Source organism: Pseudophryne corroboree, chromosome 10, assembly GCF_028390025.1.
Source record: "Pseudophryne corroboree isolate aPseCor3 chromosome 10, aPseCor3.hap2, whole genome shotgun sequence".
Classification (NCBI taxonomy): Eukaryota; Metazoa; Chordata; class Amphibia; order Anura; family Myobatrachidae; genus Pseudophryne; species Pseudophryne corroboree.
The window spans coordinates 56,868,828-56,888,708 of record NC_086453.1 but is presented as its reverse complement, the minus strand read 5'-3'; the positions used below and the strand labels follow the sequence as shown (position 1 = coordinate 56,888,708).

General features: G+C 48.0%; 1 protein-coding gene across 2 annotated transcripts in view; it reads left to right on the top strand.

The window, feature by feature from the left end:
* The window catches only part of PNKP (polynucleotide kinase 3'-phosphatase), a 97,690-nt gene that overhangs the window by 65,164 nt on the left and 12,645 nt on the right, over positions 1-19,881 (top strand). For both annotated transcript variants that reach the window (XM_063942432.1, XM_063942433.1), the window contains exons 15-16: positions 4,371-4,458; positions 4,538-4,599. In XM_063942432.1, the coding sequence (XP_063798502.1) occupies positions 4,371-4,458; positions 4,538-4,599 (150 nt within the window). The remainder of the gene's footprint in view (positions 1-4,370; positions 4,459-4,537; positions 4,600-19,881) is intronic.

Here is a 19,881-nt window from a genome sequence, read left to right as displayed (position 1 = left end):
AACGGCTGGAAAATCCACCTTTTTACCCCAGGTCACTTCACATCAGCAGAAAAAGACACCGTCTTTTCAAACTCAGTCCTTTCGTTCCCATAAGTACAAGCGAGCTAAAGGCCATTCCTTCCTGCCCCGGGGCAGAGGAAGGGGATAAAGACTGCACCATGCAGCCGCTTCCCAGGAGCAGAAGCCCTCCCCTGCTTCTGCCAAGTCTTCAGCATGACGCTGGGGCTTTACAAGCAGACTCAGACATGGTGGGGGCCCGTCTCAAGAATTTCAACGCGCAGTGGGCTCACTCGCAAGTGGACCCCTGGATTCTACAGGTGGTATCGCAGGGGTACAAACTGGAATTCGAGGCGTTTCCCCCTCGCCGGTTCCTGAAGTCTGCTCTACCAAAGTCTCCCTCCGACAGGGAGGCAGTTTTGGAAGCCATTCACAAGCTGTATTCCCAGCAGGTGATAATCAAGGTACCCCTCCTACAACAGGGAAAGGGGTATTATTCCACGCTGTTTGTGGTACCGAAGCCGGACGGCTCGGTGAGACCAATTTTAAATCTGAAATCCCTGAACACTTACATAAAGAGGTTCAAATTCAAGATGGAATCACTCAGAGCGGTGATAGCAAACCTGGAAGAAGGGGACTATATGGTGTCTCTGGACATCAAGGATGCTTATCTCCACGTCCCAATCTACCCGTCTCACCAAGGGTACCTCAGGTTTGTAGTACAAAACTGTCATTATCAGTTTCAGACGCTGCCGTTTGGGTTGTCCACGGCACCTCGGGTCTTTACCAAGGTAATGGCCGAAATGATGATTCTTCTTCGAAGAAAAGGCATCTTAATTATCCCTTACTTGGACGATCTCCTGATAAGGGCAAGGTCCAGGGAACAGTTAGAAGTCGGAGTAGCACTATCTCAGGTAGTGTTACGTCAGCACGGGTGGATCCTAAATATTCCAAAATCGCAGCGGATTCCAACGACACGTCTACTGTTCCTAGGAATGATTCTGGACACAGTCCAGAAAAAGGTGTTTCTCCCGGAGAAGAAGGCCAGGGAGTTATCCGAGCTAGTCAGGAACCTCCTAAAACCAGGCCAGGTGTCAGTGCATCAGTGCACGAGGGTCCTGGGAAAAATGGTGGCTTCTTACGAAGCAATTCCATTCGGAAGATTCCATGCAAGAACGTTTCAGTGGGATCTACTGGACAAATGGTCCGGATCGCATCTTCAGATGCATCAGCGGATAACCCTGTCGACAAGGACAAGGGTGTCTCTTCTGTGGTGGCTGCAGAGTGCTCATCTACTAGAGGGCCGCAGATTTTGCATTCAGGATTGGGTCCTGGTGACCACGGACGCCAGCCTGAGAGGCTGGGGGGCAGTCACACAGGGAAAAAAATTCCAGGGCTTGTGGTCAAGCATGGAAACATCTCTTCATATAAACATTCTGGAACTAAGGGCCATTTACAATGCCCTAAGTCAAGCGAAACCCCTGCTTCAGGGTCAGGCGGTATTGATCCAATCGGACAACATCACGTCAGTCGCCCACGTAAACAGACAGGGCGGCACGAGAAGCAGGAGGGCAATGGCAGAAGCTGCAAGGATTCTTCGCTGGGCGGAAAATCATGTGATAGCTCTGTCAGCAGTGTTCATTCCGGGAGTGGACAACTGGGAAGCAGACTTCCTCAGCAGACACGACCTTCACCCGGGAGAGTGGGGACTTCACCCAGAAGTCTTCCACCTGATTGTAAACCGTTGGGAAAAACCAAAGGTGGACATGATGGCGTCACGTCTAAACAAAAAACTAGACAGATATTGCGCCAGGTCAAGGGACCCTCAGGCAATAGCGGTGGACGCTCTGGTGACACCGTGGGTGTACCAGTCAGTGTATGTGTTCCCTCCTCTGCCTCTCATACCAAAAGTACTGAGAATCATAAGAAGGAGAGGAGTAAGAACGATACTCGTGGTTCCGGATTGGCCAAGAAGGACTTGGTACCCGGAACTTCAAGAGATGCTCACGGAAGACCCGTGGCCTCTACCTCTAAGAAAGGACCTGCTCCAGCAGGGGCCTTGTCTGTTCCAAGACTTAACGCGGCTGCGTTTGACGGCATGGCGGTTGAACGCCGGATCCTGAAGGAAAAAGGCATTCCAGATGAAGTCATCCCTACCCTGGTCAAAGCCAGGAAGGATGTAACCGCAAAACATTATCACCGCATTTGGCGAAAATATGTTGCGTGGTGTGAGGCCAAGAAGGCCCCTACAGAGGAATTTCAACTGGGTTGTTTCCTCCATTTCCTGCAAACAGGACTGTCTATGGGCCTAAAATTAGGGTCCATTAAGGTTCAAATTTCGGCCCTGTCGATTTTCTTCCAGAAAGAACTGGCTTCAGTACCTGAAGTTCAGACATTTGTAAAAGGGGTACTGCATATACAACCTCCTTTTGTGCCTCCAGTGGCACCTTGGGATCTCAATGTTGTTTTGAGGTTCCTTAAGTCACATTGGTTTGAACCACTCACCACTGTGGACTTAAAATATCTCACATGGAAGGTGATGATGCTGTTAGCCCTGGCTTCAGCCAGGCGTGTGTCAGAATTGGCGGCTTTATCATATAAAAGCCCTTACGTAATTTTTCATTCTGACAGGGCAGAATTGAGGACTCGTCCTCAATTTCTCCCTAAGGTGGTTTCTGCTTTTCACATGAACCAACCTATTGTGGTGCCTGCGGCTACTAGGGACTTGGAGGACTCCAAGTTACTTGACGTTGTCAGGGCCCTGAAAATATATGTTTCCAGGACGGCTGGAGTCAGAAAGTCTGACTCGCTGTTTATCCTGTATGCACCCAACAAGCTGGGTGCTCCTGCTTCTAAGCAGACTATTGCTCGTTGGATTTGTAGTACAATTCAGCTTGCACATTCTGTGGCAGGCCTGCCACAGCCAAAATCTGTAAAAGCCCATTCCACAAGGAAAGTGGGCTCATCTTGGGCGGCTGCCCGAGGGGTCTCGGCTTTACAACTTTGCCGAGCAGCTACTTGGTCAGGGGCAAACACGTTTGCTAAATTCTACAAATTTGATACCCTGGCTGAGGAGGACCTGGAGTTCTCTCATTCGGTGCTGCAGAGTCATCCGCACTCTCCCGCCCGTTTGGGAGCTTTGGTATAATCCCCATGGTACTTACGGAGTCCCAGCATCCACTAGGACGTCAGAGAAAATAAGATTTTACTTACCGATAAATCTATTTCTCGTAGTCCGTAGTGGATGCTGGGCGCCCATCCCAAGTGCGGATTGTCTGCAATACTTGTACATAGTTATTGTTAACTAAATCGGGTTATTGTTGTTGTGAGCCATCTTTTCAGAGGCTCCTTCTGTTATCATGCTGTTAACTGGGTTAAGATCACAGGTTGTACGGTGTGATTGGTGTGGCTGGTATGAGTCTTACCCGGGATTCAATATCCTTCCTGATTATGTACGCTCGTCCGGGCACAGTATCCTAACTGAGGCTTGGAGGAGGGTCATAGGGGGAGGAGCCAGTGCACACCACCTGATCCTAAAGCTTTTATTCTTGTGCCCTGTCTCCTGCGGAGCCGCTATTCCCCATGGTCCTTACGGAGTCCCAGCATCCACTACGGACTACGAGAAATAGATTTATCGGTAAGTAAAATCTTATTTTTTGCCTCATCTTTGCTTGCGAACGAAAGCAGCTAGCGATCAACTCTGAATGACCCCCTAAATCCGATGGATCAAATGAATGTCGGCCACGTGGCATTCAGTACTGTGAAATGGAAAACACAAGCTGAATTCTCCCATTGGCAAACATGTTTTTCATGCTCCTATTGTAAGGACTCTGGAAGTTGTCTTTCTGGCTCCAGTCGTCCGAGTGCATAGACTGATCACATGTGAAGGGCGATTCAAGTGGAAATATTTTATGAGCTAGACTGCTTTGGGAGGGTGTCTTGCTTCAGGCAGCACATAACATTAGGTCAGCAGGACTGTACTAAGGACCACGGATTCGGTGATGGTGATAACAGTAGTGTCACACACCGGTAAGTGATGCAGCAGATGAAGGACTAGAATCTACCTTTAATTAATTTGGTGGTCGAGGTTTTAGCTTTGCGTTCCCAAATCTGTCGGACTGTCTTTCCTGCACAGTTCGAGTGGCCCCAACTTTATAATCCTTCAAAAGCGGACTCAAGACTTTCCTGTTTCTCACGCGTTTCACTAATGTCCCTTTAGTTCCTAATAAAAATTAGAACCTAATGTTTAGTTCTCATTTCTGTTCTTTTTGTATCTTGCGTTCTTTAAATGCAAACTTAAAACACGTTGAGTCCTGTTGGGGGGAAAAGTGCTATATAAATAACATTATTATTACATTCTGGTTACATTTCAGGTACATCTCTTGTGCGCAAAAAGCGGGCGTTCCGGCCCGTTGTTTCCTCTTCACCGCCACTATTGAGGTGGCCAAGCACAACAATCGGGTGAGTGGGAAGCCCTCCTCTAGGGAATACTATACCCTACAGTCTGTAGCGCATCCCTGTAACCATGTGTTGTTTGCAGTTCCGGGAGATGACCAGCAAAGGACACGTATCCGTAAATGACATGGTCATCAATAGCTACAAGTAAGTGTTCCATGATCTTCCATTCTGATAAGACACTGACTCTTTCACATACATATGTGTGAGCTTTATTACTAGTACTCTTATTTAAACCAACTTAAGGTGATGACAGCCAGTCTATATCTAGTAGGTCTAAAAACCTATTAGTGTAAGCTATGACACCCCCTGCCCCCTTCCACCCCCCCCCCCCCCCCCCCGCCCTTCCCTTTCATGTTCAGTGCAGCCAGTGCTGGCAGACCCTTTGTGGCTTATTTATCATTTCTGATGATGGGCCGTAACCATTAGCAATCAGTTATCTAGCATATGTTTCCTATCTTTTGGCTGCACTGGGTTACAGGACAGAATTACTCTTTGGGCTGTTATTAAATAAGCCCTTTAGGATTTAGCAGCATGCAATGAGTATTTACATTATAAAAATAAGAATTTACTTACCGATAATTCTATTTCTCGGAGTCCGTAGTGGATGCTGGGGTTCCTGAAAGGACCATGGGGAATAGCGGCTCCGCAGGAGACAGGGCACAAAAAAGTAAAGCTTTTACCAGATCAGGTGGTGTGCACTGGCTCCTCCCCCTATGACCCTCCTCCAGACTCCAGTTAGGTACTGTGCCCGGACGAGCGTACACAATAAGGGAGGCAATTTGAATCCCGGGTAAGACTCATACCAGCCACACCAATCACACCGTACAACTTGTGATCTAAACCCAGTTAACAGTATGATAACAGAAAGAGCCTCTTAAAGATGGCTCCTTAACAATATAACCCGAATTTGTTAACAATAACTATGTACAGTATTGCAGATAATCCGCACTTGGGATGGGCGCCCAGCATCCACTACGGACTCCGAGAAATAGAATTATCGGTAAGTAAATTCTTATTTTCTCTATCGTCCTAAGTGGATGCTGGGGTTCCTGAAAGGACCATGGGGATTATACCAAAGCTCCCAAACGGGCGGGAGAGTGCGGATGACTCTGCAGCACCGAATGAGAGAATTCCAAGTCCTCTTTTGCCAGGGTATCAAATTTGTAGAATTTTACAAACGTGTTTTCCCCCGACCACGTAGCTGCTCGACAGAATTGTAATGCCGAGACCCCTCGGGCAGCCGCCCAAGATGAGCCCACCTTCCTTGTGGAATGGGCCTTAACAGATTTAGGCTGTGGCAGGCCTGCCACAGAATGAGCAAGTTGAATTGTGTTACAAATCCAACGAGCAATCGTCTGCTTAGAAGCAGGGGCACCCAACTTGTTGGGTGCATATAGTATCAACAGCGAGTCAGATTTTCTGACTTCAGCCGTCCTTGAAATGTATATTTTTAAGGCTCTGACAACGTCCAACAACTTGGAGTCCTCCAAGTCGCCAGTGGCCGCAGGCACCACAATAGGTTGGTTCAGGTGAAACGCTGATACCACCTTAGGGAGAAAATGCGGACGAGTCCTCAGTTCTGCCCTATCCGAATGGAAGATTAGATAAGGGCTTTTATAAGATAAAGCCGCCAATTCAGATACTCTCCTGGCGGAAGCCAGGGCCAGTAACATAGTCACTTTCCATGTGAGATATTTAAAATCCACCTTTTTCAATGGTTCAAACCAATGGGATTTGAGGAAATCTAAAACTACATTTAGATCCCACGGTGCCACCGGAGGCACCACAGGAGGCTGTATATGCAGTACTCCTTTAACAAAAGTCTGTACCTCAGGAACTGAGGCCAATTCTTTTTGGAAGAATATTGACAGGGCCGAAATTTGAACCTTAATAGATCTCAATTTGAGACCCATAGACAATCCTGATTGTAGGAAATGTAGGAAACGACCCAGTTGAAATTCCTCCGTCGGAACACTCCGATCCTCGCACCACGCGACATATTTTCGCCAAATGCGGTGATAATGTTTCGCGGTGACTTCCTTCCTTGCCTTAATCAAGGTAGGAATGACTTCTTCTGGAATGCCTTTCCCTTTTAGGATCTGGCGTTCAACCGCCATGCCGTCAAACGCAGCCGCGGTAAGTCTTGAAAGAGACAGGGACCCTGTTGTAGCAGGTCCCTTCTCAGAAGTAGAGGGCACGGGTCGTCCGTGACCAACTCTTGAAGTTCCGGGTACCAAGTCCTTCTTGGCCAATCCGGAGCCACTAGTATTGTTCTTACTCCTCCTCACCGTATAATCTTCAATACCTTTGGTATGAGAGGCAGAGGAGGAAACACATATACTGATTTGTACACCCAAGGTGTTACCAGTGCGTCCACAGCTATTGCCTGTGGATCTCTTGACCTGGCGCAATACTTGTCCAGTTTCTTGTTGAGGCGAGACGCCATCATGTCTACCATTGGTCTTTCCCAACAGTTTATTAGCATGTGGAAGACTTCTGGATGAAGACCCCCCTCTCCCGGGTGAATATCGTGTCTGCTGAGGAAGTCTGCTTCCCAGTTGTCCACGCCCGGGAAGAACACTGCTGACAGTGCTATTACGTGATTCTCCGCCCAGCGAAGAATCTTGGCAGCTTCTGCCATTGCACTCCTGCTTCTTGTGCCGCCCTGTCTGTTTACATGGGCGACCGCCGTGATGTTGTCCGACTGAATCAACACCGGTTTTCCTTGCAGGAGTGGTTCCGCCTGGCTTAGAGCATTTTAGATTGCTCTTAGTACCAGAATGTTTATGTGAAGAGACTTTTCCAGGTTCGTCCATACCCCCTGGAAGTTTCTTCCTTGTGTGACTGCTCCCCAACCTCTCAGGCTGGCGTCCGTGGTCACCAGGATCAAATCCTGTATGCCGAATCTGCGGCCCTCCAATAGATGAGCCTTTTGCAACCACCACAGAAGATATACCCTTGTCCTTGGCGACAGGGTTATTCGCAGGTGCATCTGAGGATGCGACCCTGACCATTTGTCCAACAGATCCCTTTGGAAAATTCTTGCATGGAATCTGCCGAATGGAATTGCTTCGTAAAAAGCCACCATTTTTCCCAGGACTCTTGTGCATTGATGTACAGACACCTTTCCTGGTTTTAGGAGGTTCCTGACAGGTCGGATAACTCCTTGGCTTTTTCCTCGGGAAGAAAAACCTTTTTCTGAACCGTGTCCAGAATCATCCCTAGGAACAGCAGACGTATCGTCGGAAAACAGCTGCGATTCTTGGAATATTTAGAATCCAGTCGTGCCGTCGAAGAACTACTTTAGATAGTGCTCTTCCGACCTCCAACTGTTCTCTGGAACTTGCCCTTTTTAGGTCGTGCAAGTAAGGGATAATTTAGATGCCTTTTTTCTTTGAAGAAACATCTTTTCGGCCATTACCTTGGTAAAAAGGCCCGGGGTGCCGTGGATAATTCAAACGGCATCGTCTGAAACTGATATTGACAGTTCTGTACCACGAACCAGAGGTACCCTTGATGAGAAGGACAAAATTTGGACATGGAGGTAATCCTTGATGTCCAGGGACACCATATAGTCCCCTTTTTTCCGGTTCGCTATCACTGCTCTGAGTGACTTTATCTCGATTTGAACCTTTTATGTAAGTGTTCAAAACATTTTAGATTTAGACTATGTGTCACCAAGCCGTCTGGCTTCAGTACCACAATATAGTGTGGAAAAATAATACCCTTTTCCTTGTCGTAGGAGGGGTACTTTGATTATCACCTGCTGGATATACAGCTTGTGAATTGTTTCCAATGCTGCCTCCCTGTCGGAGGGAGCCGTTGGTAAAGCAGACTTCAGGAACCTGCGAGGAGAAGATGTCTCGACTCTCCAATCTTTACCCCTGGGATAATACTCGTACGATCTAGGGGTCAACTTGCGAGTGATCCCACTGCGCCATGAGACTCTTGAGACTACCCCCCCACCTTGAGTCCGCTTGCACGGCCCCAGCGTCATGCTGAGGACTTGGCAGACGCGGTGGAGGGCTTCTTTTCCTGGGAAAGGGCTGCCTGCTGCAGTCTACTTCCCTTACCTCTATGTCTGGGCAGATATGACTGGCCTTTTGCCTGCATGCCCTCATGGGAAAGGAAAGATTGAGGCTGAAAAGACGGTGTCTTTTTTAGCTGAGATGTAACTTGGGGTAAAAAAGGTTGGATTTCCCAGCTGTTGCTGTGGTCCCCAGGTCCGATGGACCGACCCCCAAATAACTCCTTCCCTTTATACAGCAATACTTCCATCTGCCGTATGGGATCTGTATCACCTGACCACTGTCGTGTCCCTGACATCTTCTGGGAGATATGGACAACGCACTTATCTTGATGCCAGAGAGCAAATATCCCTCTGTGCATCTCACATACATATATATAGAATGCATCCTATTAAATGCTCTACATGAATAAAATATTTTCAGTCAGGGAATCCGACCAAGCCAACCCAGCACTGCATCTCCAGGCTGATGGCGATCGCTGGTCGCAGTATAACCACCGTATGTGTGTATATACTTTTTAGGATATTTTTCCAGCTTCCTATCAGCTGGCTCCTTGAGGGCGGCCGTATCTGGAGACGGTAACGCCACTTGATAAGCGTGTGAGCGCCTTATCACCCTAAGGGGTGTTTCCCAACGTACCCTAATTTCTGGCGGGAAAGGGTATAACGCCAATATTTGCTATCGGGGTAACCCTACGCATCATCACACACTTCATTTTATTTTATCTGATTCAGGAAAAACTACAGGTAGTTTTTTCCACTCCCACATAATACCCTTTCTTGTGGTACTTGTAGTATCAGAAACACGTAACACCTCCTTCATTGCCCTTAACGTGTGGCCCTAATGAGAAATACGTTTGTTTATTCACCGTCGACACTGTATTCAGTGTCCGTGTCTGTGTCTGTGTCGACCGACTGAGGTAAATGGGCGTTTTTAAAACCCCTGACGGTGTTTCTGAGACGCCTGGACCGGTCCTAATAGATTGTCGGCCGTCTCATGTCGTCAACCGACCTTGCAGCGTGTTGACATTCTCACGTAATTCTCTAAATAAGCCATCCATTCCGGTGTCGACTCCCTAGAGAGTGACATCACCATTACAGGCAATTTCTCCGCCTCCTCACCAACATCGTCCTCATACATGTCGACACACACGTACCGACACACAGCACACACACCGGGAATGCTCTGACAGAGGACAGGACCCACTAGCCCTTTGGGGAGACAGAGGGAGAGTCTGCCAGCACACACCAAAAACGCTATAATTATATAGAGACAACCTTATATAAGTGTTTCTCCCTTATAGCATCTTTTATATATATACAATATCGCCAAAATCAGTGCCCCCCCTCTCTGTTTTAACCCTGTTTCTGTAGTGCAGTGCAGGGGAGAGCCTGGGAGCCTTCTCTCCAGCTTTTCTGTGAGAGAAAATGGCGCTGTGTGCTGAGGAGATAGGCCCCGCCCCTTTTACGGCGGGCTCGTCTCCCGCTATTTTTGAAGTTAGGCAGGGGTTAAATATCTCCATATAGCCTCTGTGGGCTATATGTGAGGTATTTTTTGCCTCTAATAAGGTTTTTATTTGCCTCTCAGAGCGCCCCCCCCAGCGCTCTGCACCCTCAGTGACTGTTGTGTGAAGTGTGCTGAGAGGAAAATGGCGCACAGCTGCAGTGCTGTGCGCTACCTTTATGAAGACTCAGGAGTCTTCAGCCGCCGATTTTGGACCTCTTCTCTCTTCAGCGTCTGCAAGGGGGCCGGCGGCGCGGCTCCGGTGACCATCCAGGCTGTACCTGTGATCGTCCCTCTGGAGCTAGTGTCCAGTAGCCAAGCAGCAAATCCACTCTGCACGCAGGTGAGTTCACTACTTCTCCCCTAAGTCCCTCGTTGCAGTGATCCTGTTGCCAGCAGGACTCACTGTAAAGTAAAAAACCTAAGCTAAACTTTCTCTAAGCAGCTCTTTAGGAGAGCCACCTAGATTGCACCCTTCTCGTTCGGGCACAAAATCTAACTGGAGTCTGGAGGAGGGTCATAGGGGGAGGAGCCAGTGCACACCACCTGATCTGGTAAAAGCTTTACTTTTTTGTGCCCTGTCTCCTGCGGAGCCGCTATTCCCCATGGTCCTTTCAGGAACCCCAGCATCCACTTAGGACGATAGAGAAAATATAATATTTATTTGATAATAGACTATCACTTTTTTTTCTCCGCGTACATCTGTACTGTTTTTGGCCTAATTTCCGCCTGCACTCTCTTGCATTAGTAAGTGCGATTGTCTAGGTTCCCAAACTTGGTTCTCAAGGCACCCTAGCAGTCCAGGTTTTAAGGATGTCTGTGGCTAAGCACAGATGGTTAAATCAAATTGGCTGAGGTACTAATTAAGTCACCTGTGCCCAAGCTTGGTTATCCTTAAAACATGGAGCGTTAGGGTGCCTTGACGGCCGAGTTTGGAAACCTGTGGTCTAGGCTACAGATCTGTTGATGAAGAGATACGCCCACTGGAGTTATTGCACACTCGTTCCCAATTGCGTGCACATTCGCCGACCACGCAGAAATTGAGCAAAGGGTGGGTCTATGGCTAAGCAGACTGGACACAGCAGTGTCAGTACAGGCGCCATGTTTTTGCATGTACGAGCTCACAGCCATCAGCAGATACACGCCCCATAAACGGCCATGACACGCCTGTATTTTCTCAAACCACTCCCCATAGACTCTCCAAACCGTCACTTTCTATCAATCACTCTGCGACGAAATCTTCATTTGCGAGCGACATTGCAGCGGCTCCTTCACGCCATGTGCGTTGTGGTTGCAGCACGTGCGCAATCTACCATTAATTGCCCATTGTGTGATAATCAGCCATTGCATACAAGCATGAATTAGGCCCATGGTGCGGAAAGCCTGGCTGCTATTGGGTAGTGATTCCCTTCCTTATGTCTTTTTACTGACTTAATTCGCTAATAGTGTACTGATTATTTAGAACTAATATTTGTTTGTTGCAAATGAATTGAAAAGTAGCAGATTAAGCATAAAGATGCAAAGCGCCGGTCACTCAGATGGGCCCTCTGTCTTTTGCCTTTTTAACCAAATGTAGTACTTTTTCATGAATTTTGTGTCTTAATTCATTAATAGTATTTATTAGTATTTTGTCATAAAGGAATTTGCAAAAAGTAGCAGCAACCGTTATCAAATACATACAGTGCATCTGGAAAGTATTCACAGCGCTTCACTTTTTCCACATTTTGTTATGTTACAGCCTTATTCCAAAATGGAATAAATTCATTTTTGTCCTCAAAATTCTGCACACAATACCCCATAATGACAACGTGAAAAAAAAATAATTCAGATTTTTGCAAATTTATTAAAAATAAAAAACTAAGAAATCACATGTACATAAGTATTCACAGCCTTTGCCATGAAGCTCAAAATTGAGCTCAGGTGCATCCTGTTTCCACTGATCATCCTTGAGATATTCCTACAGCTTAATTGACATCCACCTGTGGTAAATTCAGTTGATTGGACATAATTTGGAAAGGAACACGCCTGTCTATATTTAGATCCCACACTTGATAGTGCATGTCTTAGCACAAACTAAGCATGAAGTCAAAGGAATTGTCTGTAGACCTCAGAGACAGGATTGTCTCGAGGCACAAATCTGGGGAAGGGTACAGAAAAATATCTGCTGCTTTGAAGGTCTCAGTGAGAACAGTGGCCTCCATCATCCGTAAATGAAAGAAGTTCAGAACCACCAGGACTCTTCCTAGAGCTGGCCGGACATCTAAATTGAGCGATCAGGGGAGAAGGGCCCTAGTCAGGGAGGTGACCAAGAACCGGATGGTCACTCTGTCAGAGCTACAGCATTCCTCTGTGGAGAGAGGAGAACCTTCCAGAAGGATAACCATCTCTGCAGCAATCCACCAATCAGGCCTGTATGGTAGAGTGGCCCGACGGAAGCCACTCCTTAGTAAAAAGCACATGGCAGCCCGCCTGGAGTTTGCCAAAATGCACCTGAAGGACTCTCAGATCATGAGAAACAAACTTCTCTGGTCTGATGAGACAAAGATTGAACTCTTTAGCGTGAATGCCATTTCCTCATGTTTGGAGGAAACCAGGTACCACTCATCACCAGGCCGATACCATCCTTACAGTGAAGCATGGTGGTGGCAGCATCATGATTTGCGGATGTTTTTCAGCAGCAGGAACTGGGAGACTAGTCAGGATAGAGGGAAAGATGAATACAGCAATGTACAGAGACATCCTGGATGAAAACCTGCTCCAGAGTGCTCTTGACCTCAGACTCGGGCCACGGTTCATCTTTCAGCAGGACAATGACCCTAAACACACAGCCAAGATATCAAAGGAGTGGCTTCAGGACAACTCTGTGAATGTCCTTGAGTGGCCCAGCCAGAGCTCAGACTTCAATCCGATTGAACATCTCTGGAGAGATCTGAAAATGGCTGTGCACAGACGCTTCCCATCCAACCTGATGGAGCTTGAGAGGTGCTGCAAAGAGGAATGGGCAAAACTGCCCAAAGATAGGTGTGCCAAGCTTGTGGCATCATATTCAAAAAGACTTGAGGCTGTAATTGCTGCCAAAGGTGCTGTGAAACCTTATGTAGCTAGGATATCTTAGTTTTTTTAGTTTTAATAAATATGCAAAGATCTCAAAAAAACTTTTTTCACGTTGTCATTATGGGGAATTGTGTGTAGATTTTGAGGGAAAAAATTAATTCATTCCATTTTGGAATAAGGCTGTAACATAACAAAATGTGGAAAAAGTGAAGCGCTGTGTTACCTTCCTGATGCAGTGTACATCTTTTTTCGAGAATGTCACAAGCACTGTGGGAACCCTGGAACGATGGCTTCGGGAGATTGACAATTGTGATACACGACTTAAAGCATTTCAAGCTCACTAGCACTGCAGCTGAAAACGTTGATTAATCCTTGTTTTCTCTTACGTCCTAGAGGATGCTGGGGACTCCGTAAGGACCATGGGGTATAGACGGTCTCCGCAGGAGACATGGGCACTTTAAGACCTTTTAATGGACGTGAACTGGCTCCTCCCTCTATGCCCCTCTTCCAGACCTCAGTTAGATTCTGTGCCCAGAGGAGACTGGTTGCACACTAGGGGAGCTCTACTGAGTTTCTCTGGAAAAAGACTTTGGGGGTCATTCCGAGTTCGCTCGCTAGCTGATTTTAGCAGCATTGCACACGCTAGGCCGCCGCCCTCTGGGAGTGTATCTTAGCATAGCAGAATTGCGAACGAAAGATTAGCAGAATTGCGAATAAATAATTCTTAGCAGTTTCTGAGTAGCTCGAGACTTACTCCTACACTGCGATCAGCTCAGGCTGTTTCATTCCTGGTTTGACGTCACAAACACGCCCTGCGTTCAGCCAGCCACTCCCCCGTTTCTCCAGACACTCCCGCGTTTTTCCCTGACACGCCTGCGTTTTTTAGCCAACGCCGGGAAAACGCTGAGTTGCCACCCAGAAACGCCCCTTTCCTGTCAATCATTTACCGAACATCAGTGCGACTGAAAAGCGCCGCAGAAGCCACAGCAAAACAGCTAAGATTTTAGTAAAATAACTAAGCGCGTGGGCTCTGCGTACCTTGCGCATGCGCAGTAAGCAACTTTCTCTAACGTCCTAGTGGATGCTGGGGACTCCGTAAGGACCATGGGGAATAGACGGGCTCCGCAGGAGACAGGGCACTTTAAGAAAGAATTGGGAATACTGGTGTGCACTGGCTCCTCCCTCTATGTCCCTCCTCCAGACCTCAGTTAGAATCTGTGCCCGGACGAGCTAGGTGCACTTTAGTGAGCTCTCCTGAGCTTGCTAGATAGAAAGTATTTTGTTAGGATTTTTTATTTTCAGAGAGATCTGCTGGCAACAGACTCTCTGCTACGTGGGACTGAGGGGAGAGAAACAGACCTACTAACTGCGGATAGGTCATGCTTCTTAGGCTACTGGACACCATTAGCTCCAGAGGGATCGAACACAGGAACGCACCCTTGGTCGTCCGATCCCAGAGCCGCGCCGCCGCCCCCCTCGCAAAGCCAGAAGCCGGCGTGAGAAGCAAGAAGACTTCAAAAGCGGCGGCAGAAGACTCCAGTCTTCATATGAGGTAGCGCACAGCACTGCAGCTGTGCGCCATTGCTCCCACATTACACCCACACACTCCGGTCACTGTAGGGTGCATGGCGCAGGGGGGGGGGGTGCCCTGGGCAGCAATTAGAGACCTCTTGGCAAAGTGGGCATATATACAGTTGGGCACTGTATATATGCATGAGCCCCCGCCATTATTTTACACAAAATCGCGGGACAGAAGCCCGCCACTGAGGGGGCGGAGCTTCTTCCTCAGCACTCACCAGCGCCATTTTCTCTCCACAGCTCCGCTGAGAGGAAGCTCCCCAGGCTCTCCCCTGCAGAAGCACGATAGAAGAGGGTGAAAAAGAGAGGGGGGGCACATAAATTTGGCGTAAAAACAATATATACAGCAGCTACTGGGTTAACACTACGTTACTGTGTGATTCCTGGGTCATATAGCGCTGGGGTGTGTGCTGGCATACTCTCTCTCTGTCTCTCCAAAGGGCCTTGTGGGGGAACTGTCTTCAAATAGAGCATCCCCTGTGTGTGTGGTGTGTCGGTACGTGTGTGTCGACATGTCTGAGGTAAAAGGCTCCCCTAAGGAGGAGATGGAGCTAATGTGTGTGTGAGAGGGTGTCTCCGTCGACAACGCCGACACCTGTTTGGATATGTGTAAGTGCTAAGGTGAATTTATTGCACAAAAGATTAGAGAACAGACAGGAAATCTACCCATGTCTGTCCCTATGGCGCAGAGACCTTCAGAGTCTCACAATCCTCACTATCCAAAATAATAGACACTGATATCGACACGGAGTTTGACTCCAGTGTCGACTACGATAATGCAAAGTTACAGCCAAAATGGCAGAAAAGTATTCAATATATGATTATTGTAATAAAAGATGATTTGCATATTACTGATGACTCATCTGTCCTTGACACAAGGGTACACATTTTAAGGGGAAAAAAGCTGAGGTAAATTTCCCTCCTCTCATGAGGAAAAAGAGCGGGAATCTCCAGACAAGAGACTGCAGCTTCCCACAAAGAATTCTCAGGCAGTATCCTTTCCCCACTAGGGCCAGGATGTGATGGGAATCTTCCCCTAGGGTGTCACGTTTGCCCAAAAGGTAGCCCTAGCTATTCTCAGGGATCCTGCAGATAGCGTGCACATTTGGGTACACTACTCAGACTGGCGATTGTGTCGGCATGGGTTTATAGCGCTGTGGCGGCGTGGACAGGTACCTTATCAGCAGAAATTGAGACCCTAGTATGTATGTATATATATATATATATATATATATATATATATATATATATATATATATATATATATATATATTAAAGATGCTGTCTTAAGAGATATATATCATAAAACATGCCCAAAGAGACATGAGTATACTGGGTCCTAGAGGCAAAGCTATGTCGATTTCTGCTTGACGTATCCTGTAGAATATGCAATGGACAGATGATGCCAACTTAAGTGGCATATGGAAGGCTGAGGATTGTGTGGAGAAGGGTTCTCGGACCTGGTCTCCACAGCTATAGCTGGTAATTCTGATATTTTGCCTTATATTCCTGCACAGCCTAGGAAAGCACGTCATTATCAAATGCAGCCGTTCGAACAAAGAAACAAGAAAGTCCGAGGTGCGTCCTTTCTTGCCAGAGGCGGGGGCAGAGGAAACCAGCTGCACAACACAGCTAGTTCCCAGGAACAGAAGTCCTCCCCGGCCTCTACAAAAATCCACCGCATGTCGCTGGGGAGCTAGGCCCGGTAGGGGCACGCTTTCGTAAGTTCAGCCACAAGTGGGTTCACTCCCTGTTAGATCCCTGGGCAATAGATATTGTGTCTCAGGGATACAAGCTGGACTTTGAGAAGATGCCTCCTCACTGACGGCCTTGCCGGTCCCCCCCCCCCCCCGAGAGGGAAACAGGGTTAACTGCAATTCACAAATTGTATCTTTAACAGGTGGTGGTCAAGGTTCCCCTCCTTCAACAAGGAGGGGGTTATTATTCGACCATGTTGTAGTCCCGAAACCAGATGGTTCGGTCAGACCCATATTGAATTTAAAATCCCTGAACATATACTTGGAAAGTTCAAGATGGAATCGCTCAGAGCGGTCATCGCAAGGGAGGGGGATTTTATGGTGTCTCTGGACATAAAGGATGCTTACCTTCATGTCCCCGTTTATCCACCTCATCAGGAGTACCTCAGATTTGTGGTACAGGATTGTCATTCCCAATTCCAGACGTTGCCGTTTGGTCTGTCCACGGCACCGAGAATATTTACCAAGGTAATGGCAGTAATGATGGTGCTCCTGCGAAGGCAAGGAGTCACAATTATCCCATACTTGGACGATCTCCTCATAAAGGCGAGGTCCAGAGAGCAGTTGCTGATTAGTGTAGCACGCTCTCGGGAAGTGTTACAACAGTGGTGGCTGCAGAGTACTCACCTTCTCGAGGGCCGCAGGTTCGGCATTCAGGACTGGGTCCTGGTCCTGGTGACCACGGATGCAAGCCTCCGAGGTTGGGGGGCAGTCACTCAGGGAAGAAGTTTCCAAGGGCTGTGGTCAAGTCAGGAGACTTGCCTTCACATCAATATCCTGGAGCTAAGGGCCATATACAACGCCCTAAGTCAAGCGGAGACCCTGCTTCGCAGCCAATCGGTGCTGATTCAATCAGACAACATCACCGCAGTGGCTCATGTAATCCGCCAAGGCGGCACAAGGAGCAGGGTGGCGATGGCAGAAGCCACCAGAATTCTTCGATGGGCGGAGAATCACGTACGAGCACTGTCAGCAGTGTTCATTCCGGGAGTGGACAACTGGGAAGCAGACTTCCTCAGCAGGCACGACCTCCACCCGGGAGAGTGGGGACTTCATCAAGAAGTCTTCGCACAGATTGTAGGTCGGTGGGAACTGCCACAGGTGGACATGATGGCACCCCGCCTCAACAAAAGGTTACAGAGGTATTGCGCCAGCTCAAGAGACCCTCAGGCGATAGCTATAGACGCACTGGTGACACCGTGGATGTTCCAGTCGGTTTATGTGTTTCCTCCTCTTCCTCTCATACCAAAGGTGCTGAGAATCATAAGAAAAAGAGGAGTGAGAACAATACTCATTGTTCCGGATTGGCCAAGAAGGACTTGGTATCCAAAGCTGCAAGAAATGCTCACAGAGGGCCCATGGCTTCTGCCTCTAAGGCAGGATCTGTTGCAGCAGGGACCTTGTCTGTTCCAAGACTTACCGCGGCTGCGTTTGACGGCAGGGCGGTTGAACGCCGGATCCTAGTAGAAAAAGGGATTCCGGATGAGGTTATTCCTACGCTAATAAAGGCTAGGAAGGACGTGACGGCTAAACATTATCACCGTATACGGCGAAAATATGTTGCTTGGTGTGAGGCCAGGAATGCCCCTACAGAGGAATTCCAGCTGGGCCGTTTCCTTCACTTCCTACAGTCGGGAGTGACTTTGGGCCTAAAATTGGGGTCCATTAAGGTCCAGATTTCGGCCCTATACATATTCTTTCAAAAAGTACTAGCTTCTCTATCCTGAAGTTCAGACGTCTGTAAAGGGAGTGCTGCATATTCAGGCCCCGTTTGTGCCCCCAGTGGCACCTTGGGATCTTTACGTGGTGTTGAGTTTCCTGAAATCACACTGGTTAGAGCCACTTAAAACCGTGGAGTTAAAATATCTCACGTGGAAGGTGGTCATGCTATTAGCCTTGGCTTCGGCTAGGCGTGTGTCAGAATTGGCGGCTTTGCCACATAAAAGCCCCTATTTGGTTTTCCATATGGACAGGGAAGAATTGCGGACTTGTCCGCAATTTCTGCCAAATGTGGGGTCATCTTTTCATATGAACCAACCTATTGTGGTGCCTGTGGCTACTCGTGACTTGGAGGATTCCGAGTTACTGGATGTAGTCAGGGCTTTGAAGGTTTATGTAGCCAGAACGGCTAGAGTCAGGAAAACTGAGTCGTTGTTTATCCTGTATGCATCCAACAAGCTGGGTGCTCCTGCTTCAAAGCAAACTATTGCTCGCTGGATCTGTAACATGATCCAGCAGGCTCATTCTGCGGCTGGATTGCCGTTTCCAAAATCAGTAAATGTCCACTCCACAAGGAAGGTGGGCTCTTCTTGGGCGGCTGCCCGAGGGGTCTCTGCATTACAGCTTTGCCGAGCGGCTACTTGGTCAGGTTCAAACACCTTTGCAAAGTTCTACAAGTTTGATACCCTGGCTGAGGAGGACCTTGTGTTTGCTCATTCGGTGCTGCAGAGTCATCCGCACTCTCCCGCCCGTTTGGGAGCTTTGGTATAATCCCCATGGTCCTTACGGAGTCCCCAGCATCCACTAGGACGTTGGAGAAAATAAGATTTTACTTACCGGTAAATCTATTTCTCGTAGTCCGTAGTGGATGCTGGGCGCCCGTTCCAAGTGCGGACTTCTTCTGCAATACTTGTATATAGTTATTGCTTAAATAAGGGTTATGTTATGGTTGCATCAGGTTTGTCTAATGCTCTGTTGTTGTTCATACTGTTAACTGGGTAAGTTTATCACAAGTTATACGGTGTGATTGGTGTGGCTGGTATGAGTCTTACCCTGGATTCCAAAATCCTTTCCTTGTACTGTCAGCTCTTCCGGGCACAGTTTCCTTAATTGAGGTCTGGAGGAGGGACATAGAGGGAGGAGCCAGTGCACACCAGTATTCCTAATTCTTTCTTAAAGTGCCCTGTCTCCTGCGGAGCCCGTCTATTCCCCATGGTCCTTACGGAGTCCCCAGCATCCACTACGGACTACGAGAAATAAATTTACCGGTAAGTAAAATCTTATTTTTCGCAGTATAGCGAAAATCGCCAACGAGCGAACAACTCGAATGACCCCCTTTGTTAGGTTTTTTATTTTCAGGGAGCACTGCTGGCAACAGGCTCCCTGCTTCGTGGGACTGAGGAGAGAGAAGCAGACCTATTTTACTGATAGGCTCTGCTTCTTAGGCTACTGGACACCATTAGATCTAGAGGGTCGGAACACTTGGTACTCCTAGCTGTTCGTTTCAGAGCCACGCTGCCGTCCTTCTCACAGAGCCGGAAGATAGAAGCCGGGTGAGTATGAGAAGCAAGAAGACTTCAGATCTTTGTGAGGTACCGCGCAGCGGTCGCGCTGCGCGCCATTGCTCCCACACACACACACACACACACACACACACACACAAGACACAGCAAGGGTGCAGGGCGCAGGTGGGGTGCCCTGGGCAGCAATGATTACCTCATAAAAGTTCACTGGCACACATAGATACTGCATGGGCAGTATATACAGACCCCCGCCAGTATAAAAAT